General features: G+C 38.5%; 1 protein-coding gene across 2 annotated transcripts in view; it reads right to left on the bottom strand.

The window, feature by feature from the left end:
• Positions 1 to 824: 824 nt before the first annotated feature.
• gtf2ird1 (GTF2I repeat domain containing 1) overlaps positions 825 to 9,316 on the bottom strand; it is a 34,925-nt gene continuing 26,433 nt past the window's right edge. Inside the window, exons 15-27 of one of the 2 annotated variants that reach the window (XM_034890064.1) lie at positions 9,005 to 9,058; positions 8,354 to 8,434; positions 7,095 to 7,278; positions 6,834 to 6,895; positions 5,240 to 5,311; positions 4,754 to 5,021; positions 4,299 to 4,327; positions 4,130 to 4,177; positions 3,950 to 4,027; positions 2,939 to 3,131; positions 2,512 to 2,549; positions 2,319 to 2,425; positions 825 to 998 (exon numbers count right to left, since the gene is read on the bottom strand). In XM_034890064.1, coding sequence (XP_034745955.1) covers positions 930 to 998; positions 2,319 to 2,425; positions 2,512 to 2,549; positions 2,939 to 3,131; positions 3,950 to 4,027; positions 4,130 to 4,177; positions 4,299 to 4,327; positions 4,754 to 5,021; positions 5,240 to 5,311; positions 6,834 to 6,895; positions 7,095 to 7,278; positions 8,354 to 8,434; positions 9,005 to 9,058 — 1,283 coding nt within the window. In that variant the 3' untranslated portion in view covers positions 825 to 929. The remainder of the gene's footprint in view (positions 999 to 2,318; positions 2,426 to 2,511; positions 2,550 to 2,938; positions 3,132 to 3,949; positions 4,028 to 4,129; positions 4,178 to 4,298; positions 4,328 to 4,753; positions 5,022 to 5,239; positions 5,312 to 6,833; positions 6,896 to 7,094; positions 7,279 to 8,353; positions 8,435 to 9,004; positions 9,059 to 9,316) is intronic. The other variant, XM_034890066.1, reaches the window with a different exon arrangement.

Raw genomic sequence — 9,316 nt, 5'->3', positions numbered from 1 at the left:
AATCCATCGCGGGCCGGAACGAACGGCTTGGCGGGCCGCATTCGGCCCGCGGGCCGCCAGTTGCTGATCACTGCTTTACATGATACATTCAAGCTGACTTTAAATTAGATATTTTACATATTGTTAATGTGGTGCAAACATAAAAAAGGCTTTGTACTGAAGGTCTTCCATGTACTGCAGGTGCTTCCTGCCGCTGTGCGAGCAGAGGTTCTACCTATCGGGCAAACTTTAAGTCCATTTTATCTCCTTTAATTTCTGATGGCTTGTGGTCGCCACAACACCCAATTAAGACACTTCATTGCTGCTATTTAACTTGATTTCAGCGGTTACCTGGAGTTACTAGTAGCATCTGTATTACTGTGATAGTTCCTCAAGAAACTGTATAACAGAATAATGTATTTTACATCCCTGCACATAATGTTATACTTCAATAAATATAATAAATAAAAAGTACAAATATCTGAAAATTATGGAACCAGATCGATATGAAAGACATTTTTTTGCAACCAAATGCTGGATACAACATGACTCAGTGGATGGACACTTTGTAAATGCAAGGGCAAATATGACTTTCATAAAGTCTTTAGCTATGTAAAAAAAAGAAGAAAAAAAAAAGAATTGCTTGATGATGTTATGATCCGCTTTATGAGGAAAACAAAAACTGACTGCCGGCACTGTGTGGAGGCGGGAGACAGAAAACAAGCCAAGCTTTTGCCCTGCGACATTTTGATGCACATACATTCTGTTTTTCCTTAACACTCAGGAAGCCATTCACAAAGTCAAACCTTCAACTCTCGATATATTCAGTCTGGAGAGATTGTTAGGTCTGAGCACTCTGACAAAGTGTTAGTGTCGCGTGTGGAAGAGTCATGAATATCACTTTGACACACTCCTCCTTTAATCCCTTTGCTGCAGTCCAGGGTTGTCCTTCAGTAATTGACTTTCCCGGGAACTTGCACATTCACTCCGCTGTAGTCCACCATGTACATGGGCCACTGCTGCAGACACACAACACACACACAATGATAGAGGAAAGTCAGTCGTAACGGTGTAGAAAATGCTTTCATGAGTACTGGAGATTGTTGACCCTGGCACAAAAACACTTTTAATATGCGGTTTCAGAAGTTACAGTTTAATTTTCAAGAAACGCCATATTTTGTTGTGTTGAGCTCTCTGTTTTAGAGAGTGAGACATCTCACTTCTGTTCCATCTTTGTTGGGAGTCACACATGCACAGTAGCTAGGTAAAGACTCCTAGCCAGTCAGAAGCAGAGTATGTGATTTCAATATTGACGGACATAATGGTGATTATATTCTTTCCATAATTGAGCAGCTCTAGCCAACCTTTGGGTTGGACTTTGGGCTTTTTACAATACAGACACAATGGGCACAATAAAGAAAAGGGAAAAAATCAAAAGGCATAATATGAGCACTTTAACACTGTCTGACTTCCCTACCCTGTCTGCAGCACTCAGCCCTAAGCCCATTGGTTCCAGCTGAAGGTGCACATCTTAAAGGGGACCTATCAACGTTTTTTTTTCTATTCTCGTCTGTGTCACATCACACAGAGCCGGCAGAATGGTCATCTGCTACCGCTACTGCAGCGTTTTACTTTTTTATTAAGGCTTACGTTACTGCAGTGTTTATATTCTCTCATGTAGATAGATGCTCAGTCAGCAAAACCTGTAATCTCGGCTGCCATTGTTGTTAATTTCTCCCCAATTTTGTAAAGTGTTTTTTGAACATTAAGGCATGTAAACTTGTTCTAGCAGAAACACAAAATACAAATATGAACCTGAAAACGCTATATAATTAGGGGTGGGAATCATCAGACGTCTCCCAATACAATATCATCATGATACTATAATATTCGGCAATTTATTGCAATTTATAACCTTTTTTCCAACAAAGAATTTTTTCCCAATTTCAAATGTTGTCCCCAAAAGGAATGTGTCGAGATCTGTTTAATCTAAAAAGATACATTTCTTTGTTTGTTCATATCGCTTCAATTTTATTGCTGCAAAATGGGATTATCACGCAGACAAACTGACCAACACATATAATAAAAGATCAATACACAATCCTTGTTAGTAGGATCAATTCATTGTTATCTTGGCAATAACAAAAAACAGAACATCACTTTATCGCTTATCCTTAAACAAACAAGACCCTGTCAGGATTGTTCGCCTAAACACTGCATGCTATGTTTTGAGAATATATTTACCATATACATCAACTATCAATCGTCATGTTTTATCAATTGATAGTTTCTTGTTTCTCTTGGTAAGTAATACATGCCCTCCTGTTTTTCAAACTTACCATCACAGGAATCTGATTGGTTGATATCAGGTCGGAGGAGGCAGGCACTCGGTTGCTCTCCTGGACTCTCTTGCGCTTCCGTCGATTGGTGGAGGCGTCTGTCCCTACTGGAGACACGATGGTTTTTACTTTAATGTGGCTTTCAGGCACCGAGCTCTACTTACTTAGTAACACAAGGAACTGAAACACCTACCTGTGTTACAAGCTTGGCTACAGATTTCTGCAAAAGGTCTGTGTGAGAGAGAAAATAAAAAAAGCAAAAATAAAAGTGAGTTCTTTTTACAATATAAAAACAATACGGTAATTTGCATAATACTGCTTTTCAGATTGCACCGATTTCATACCTAAAAGTGTGCATGATATAGGTCTTTGCCTCCATTCTTTCATCCTAGCTTAACCGCTTCAACATCAACATATTGTTCACTATTTCATATTATTATTTACATTTGCTGCTGCGGAAGATTTATTCTTTAACATTGCAGGGGCTGGATTTAAATCCAAAGCATAAATAAACCATAATAAGCTTAACTACAAAGAAGCAAAACCCTAAATTCCCACTGAAATATACAACGTGGTGACAGCGAACAGGCTGCTGAATATTCAGGTGTCTCAACACTCACTGTAGCTGGCTCCTGATGTTGAATGTTATTCTATCTGTGGCTTGAAGGATTTTCTCCAGGCACACGATGTCGTAGGTGTTGGGGTTTCGGAAGGGGATATCGTCTGGAAGGCCACTAACTTCGACAGACTCTGGACTGCCACGGATTAGCTTGTACGGGACCACGACGGAGCGGTCTAAGCCCAGAGCCTCACCTGAACACACAACACGTCCATATGATGAAAAACACACAAGCTTTGTGATCACCTGCAAAGCGCTGCTAACACAAACAAAGGCTACATTCTGGTTGTTTTTCCTGACAGTTCTACTAAAAAAAAAAAAAAATGAAATATACACGTTCCTTTTTACTTTTACTTATTACTGTGGGAAAGAGAACAGCCTGAGGAAAAATAATGGGGTGAATATATAAAGCAAATTATTCCTTTTTTATAGTGTGATACTGCTCACATATTTAGTCTGGAGCACATTAATGTTAAACGGACATTCGGGGAAGATAACAGTAGCTATTAATCGCATGTAAATGAGTACAGAAGGACAAGGACACTACTGCTCACGAGTGCAAACATACAGCGACATTTAATTCTGATGTTGAATTACATTTCAGGCCAACTATTCCTTCACAAAAACCTTTTTTTTTTTCTTCTTTTTTATACAATATATTTGTATTGATAATACTTCAAAACAAATCTGTTTGTACAAGTGGTTGCATAAGGCCCATTGTTCCTGGTCTTTAAAGCAACACCGGAGAAGTTTTTGTAACTTAAAATAATGTTTCTAAAATTGTTTCAGTGGTTCATCAACTCGTAACAGGGTGAACGGAACTGCTGCATTCGCGGCTCTCTTCCGGCTAAAACCGCACTACGCAAGTTTGCCAGATTGGGTAGCGGAGCTGTAGTTCCAATAAGACATAATGAGACAATTACGCTTCCAACCTGTAGGGGGACCGAAGCGGAAAAGTTCTCTTGTGTTGCTTTAACAACGTAATGATATGTCACACAAGAAGTCTACATACCGTATTTTTTGTTAAACAGCTCCTTGACTTGCTCTCGAAGGACTACTTTCTCCCCCATGCGGTTAAGATCATCATCGTCTGTCAGGTAAAGAGAATATAAGTTACTGACAACTTTTAAAATAAAGTTCCTCATGAAGCAGCAACAGCAAGGTGTCTGCTATAAAACATTTTGTTACTCACCACTTATTGAGGCGTAGGCCTTCTTTAGTAAAGTGACGCGTCGAGGTGCTGATAAAAATGGTGAACTCCATTTTATTATCAATATCACGTGACATTCATATTCGTTAGCAGCACTCCATGATGGTTATTTGAGCAGATTGTATGTGGTGAAACCAAATTCTGTTCTTACCTGGTTTAGGAATGAGTCCTTGAAAAGGTCTGCAAAGAAAAAAGTGATATGAGCTTAAGTCACGTTCAAGGTTGAACAGATGTTTCAAAATGTTTTGTTAGATTTTAAACTTGAAGGCTTTCCAGGAGTAGTAGTATTTTTTTATTTATTTTTTTATTTTGAAATGTATTGTGTTTAACCAGGAAAAGCCTCATTGAGATTAAAAAGCTCCTCTACAAGAGTGTCTTGGCCAATATAGCAGCAGCACATTAAAGAAACATGCAGACACACACACACACACACACAGTCTTTTGTAACTAACAAAGAACACTGTGTAATATGTCATTTAATTATGTGTTAATGAAGCAATTGTATTTTCATAGCAGGCCACAATATCACAGCTGAGGGGTATGGTTGGGACACAGGTTTACTGGGAGAGACAGAAAATGGTGTTTAGGCGATGAGCCGATTCCCACCTGGTGATGGTAAAACTGATTTTGTCAGCGACCGCCAGGATCCTCTCCAGGTTCTGGGAGCCGAAGGTGCAGGGCTTCCTGAAGGGGATGCCAGGGGGAAGGCCCTCGATGATGACCGAGTCTGGGTTGTTCTTGATCCTCTTGTAAGGCACTTGGACGGGGTACTTGATGCCCAGTGCCTCCCCATACTTCCTGTTGAACAGATCTTGGACCTGCTCTCGCAGCGTGTTGGCCAGGTCGATCCGGGACAGTTTGGACTCCAGGCACTCTGGAGACAGAAGACACCTTTGAAATTTAATCTTGTTAAAATTTCCATTTCAACAAGCTGCTTTTCTTTAGAGTCTGCTGTAGTTATTACATCGTTCACACTGTTGGGTTTGTAAAGTGGGGATCACAAACATCAAAACCCAACAGCTAATGTTTAATTAATATACTGCATCAAATCTCTTGCTTCAAAGTGGTGACTGAAGGTGAACCCGAACGTACCTGAGAATCCAGGTCTCTTCGATATAGCTGCAGTATCCTCTGTTACTGGTGTTGCATCCTTGGCGTCCAGCTCTTTGGAAAAAACAAAAATTTAAAAAGTTAAACTTTCGTCGCCTCTTAAGATTTACTGGAAACAACAAACGTTAAGCGCTGTTCCTTGTTCCAGAAGCTGAGCTTTGTAACAAATAAAAAGGTAGAGATATCTGCCGAAATCCTTGCATCAACTTTCTTTTTTCCCTTAGAAGAGCTGTTTTTAAAAATAGCCCATGAACTGGATTTAACCTCATAATTTCAAGCATGCAGAGGACAGAGCAAATAGCATCTTAAATGTGCATTATGAGCTTTCCAGATGGTGGAATATTCTGCACACAGCCTTCCTGCTGTCTGCTAAGATGCTTCTTTATCTTCAGCGCTTTCAATATTACATTATGTGGAATTAAAGCCTGACCTCTAAATGGTTTTTAAGGCTGATACAGATACAGAAATTTGGTCATTTAAAAATTGAATATTTCAATATATATTTACAAAAATAATATTCAGAAACGCGTAACAAAACATAAAGAGATTTCCCTAACATTAGTTATTTGTAGTTATTTATGAGTTCTCACTAAAATAACAGAACAGAGGAACATCGAAATATATGAAAGTTCTGATAAATAAAATGTATAAAAATACCAACTTAAGGTATGAGACTTATAGTTCTTTCAACCAAAACACAATAACTAAAAAAGAAATATCAGTGTTGCCAACAGGGACGTTGTAGAGCGCCCTCTGGTGGACAAACTATGCAACGCCAACACTCGTAACATGGTAGACCGTATTAGACCGTTTAATTATTCATTTTTCAGAATAATTTACTTATCATTAAAAATGATTCTGATGAATGAATATTAAAAAATATATATATATAAATGCTGATACCAATAGATCGGGAAATGCCTAATATCAGCCGATAACATCGGCCCGCCAATAAGATCGGCCGGGCTCTGTGGGCAATGGCAACATCGTTTTAAAATGTATACTGCATGTACAATAGAAAAATGAAAAATGACTTGGATTGTGTGCAGAAGGGTAATGATTAAGAAAAACCCGGGATTTGTGTAAAGGGTGATCTATGTACAGCTGTTGACCTCTCAAAAAAAAAAAAAAAAAACTCAAAAAGAGAGAGCAACTGCAAGAATTGTGCAATCTTGTACGCAGAAAAAACACTTCACTGTGGTTGCTACTGAAAAGAATTGTGTGATCTAAATCACTAATGAAGGCAATATAATAAACATGAATAAATAACTATATATGAAATATGCACAACCATGCACAAAGTGGCTTTATTTTGTTCCTGGGGCTTTGAGGTTAACTTCTCATTATTGCCCAGGGTGAGGGAATAACACGGCTCTCTGGATTTGTTGTTGTGGTATTTTTGTGCACTATCCTCTGAACAAAACCTGAATGTATCTCTGCTTTAATTTTAACAAAACAACCAAACAAAGCCTTTCTAACTTGCCGAAAATGGGCAAAAAAAGAAGATGATGATTATTTTTTAGTTATTTACATTTAAATACATTGTTACACAAGCCAAACATAACAGTATGCATACCTGCATCACAGATGGGCATGGGAGGCATCTCTTGTTTTACTTGCTCAGTTAAAAGCTCAGGCCTGGAGACAAACAAAAAGATTAATTACAATATTTACAAAGTAGCAAGCGAATCCCCAAATTAAATTGTCAATTCCTTTTCTAACACCTTGTTCAACGGTTAATACAAAGGTAGTGGATAATAATAAAGTGGTGTTAATATAGGATGTAATTTGCCCCTGAAGTGATATACGGTATACTACAACACGTCACTGCTCTCACCTTTTGATGACAAACTGAATCTGACTGCTAGCAGCTAAGATCTTGCGCAGTTTGGCCGCTCCAAAACAGTTGGGTCTTCGGAGAGAGATTCCCTCCGGCATCCCAGTGACGTACAGATCGTCTGGGTACATCTGGAACTTGGAGTAGGGCACCTTGGCTGGTTCAGGCAGGCCCAGAGCGTCAGCTGAGGAAGAGGAGATAAAAGCTCACTAGTTGCTAGTTTGCTACATGAGTACTGTCTTGACAAGCAAATTATTTTTATATATATTTATTTGGCAGTCACATGGTTTTGAGGCTCCACTGCTCACAGTATGATGTTGTTGATCAACAATCTGCTCCATAATACCAACGCTCGGTTGGTACTCCATTTGCTTAGATGCGATTCATTTTTTTTAATCCCCTCTAATTTGACCCCACACTTAACAGACTAATTCTGATGTGTTAAATAATTTAAAAAACTAAAATGTTACAATACTAATATTTGAATAGACTATTAAAGCTTGACTTTTTATGAGCTGAACACTGATAAAGGGTGTGTACATGAAGGAGGAGATTAAAGCCTTACTGCAAAATAAAATGGCGTGACATAACTTCCAACCCTTGTATGAATCATTGACAGCAAATTATCGTTTGAGAGCAACACAGATATGTTGCCTGTAAAAAGGCCCAACAGAAACTTTTCTTTTTGAGGAAGACAAAATCATTCAGCGTGTGCAGGACTCTGATGACTTTATTTTACAAGTGTTTTATTGACTGTGGTGTGGAACAGTGGTCTTTCGCTGACCAACAAGATTAGGCTAACAAAGCTGGTAAAAGTAACGTCTAAGGTGGTTGGGGCACAGCTACCACAGCCGCAACACAAGTATGATAAACGGGTCAGGGTTAAGGCTAACCGCTAGCCGTTTTAGGCTACCTATGTTAAGAACTAGATGTGCCAGGGATTCTTTTATTCCTGTGACTGAATTCATTTGAGTGACATCTTATGAAATCTTTATATAGTATATGTTTATTTATTAATTTATCCCTGTCATTCATTATGGCATACTTACCTGTGGATTCTGTCCATTCTGATTGGTTTTGGGGAGTGTCTCTATTGATGTGTCCTGTGTTTACAATGTGGTATCTAGTAGTGCTTTTTTTCTGTATATGTGTTTGTTTGTTTTTCAGATATCCAGTTTCACACTAAATTTCCATTCTAAGGATAAATAAAGTAGAACTTACTGAATGAGGGTTAAGTTCCACCACTACAGGTAGCTTACCGTACTTAATGTCGAAAAGGCTCTCCACTTGTCTCCGAAGCTGAAGAATCATTTCACCAATGTCCTCCACCAAACTCCCTGCTAAATAAGTCAAAAATATAAAAAGCATTTACACCAACAGCATTAAAAGAGAATTATTACATGAGGGCAGCACAGTTAGTGCAACCTGTGAAAATTACTACTTCTTCCCTTGATAAATTCCTCCTGCCCTACACTAACCTGGTAATTAAAAACTGACTGTGTGGTGTATTAATCCTTGGAGACCATAACACATGGACATTGGAAGAACGGTAAAGGTGCAAAAATGGGGCTAAAAAACTAAATAGTTTTAAAGGTGAATGTGACTAAAGGCCACAAATGAACTGTGCTGAACCTGAAGTAAATGCATATAATATCAGTTTGGCCATAAATACAAGTTCAAAGTTGCAGTCTAAGCAAGATCTTTTTAAAATTACAAAAACAACATTAATATTGTTTAGTTAGTTAGAGCTATCTTTGTAGTATCTTTGGGGGGGGGGGGGGGGGTAGGGGCCTTTCTGGGTCAAAGGTCTGCATCTGTTTTTTTTAACTCCAATCTGCTTCTCCAACAAGATAATATTTGGCACACTGTGCACTGGATTCAGCAAAACTGCACACTGAATAAGTGAGTACCTTCAGAGGACCTTCTGATGCTCTGGGAGGCCGCGCTGGGTGACACAGCTTCAGCTGCAAAATGAAAAAAAAACATGAGGAGGGAGAACATACAGCTACTTTAAAGAAAGAAGAAGAATTCAAATGTATAATGTTTATCCAGGTAAAAAGGTATAAGACAAAACTAAAGGTTTTAATATCTTAATGGTTCACTGTTAACTGAGCTAAAAAAAAAACATTTTTATTGACTTTAGAGTCAGTAAATTAACAGTGTGGTAAGTGGGGTTTGGTAATGCTTTGACTAAAGTATTCCCAAGCAATTTTTGCAGTAAA

The sequence above is a fragment of the Etheostoma cragini genome, chromosome 13, assembly GCF_013103735.1.
Source record: "Etheostoma cragini isolate CJK2018 chromosome 13, CSU_Ecrag_1.0, whole genome shotgun sequence".
NCBI classification, from domain to species: domain Eukaryota; kingdom Metazoa; phylum Chordata; class Actinopteri; order Perciformes; family Percidae; genus Etheostoma; species Etheostoma cragini.
Note: the sequence above shows the minus strand (reverse complement) of the source record. Positions and strands in the feature narration are given on the sequence as shown.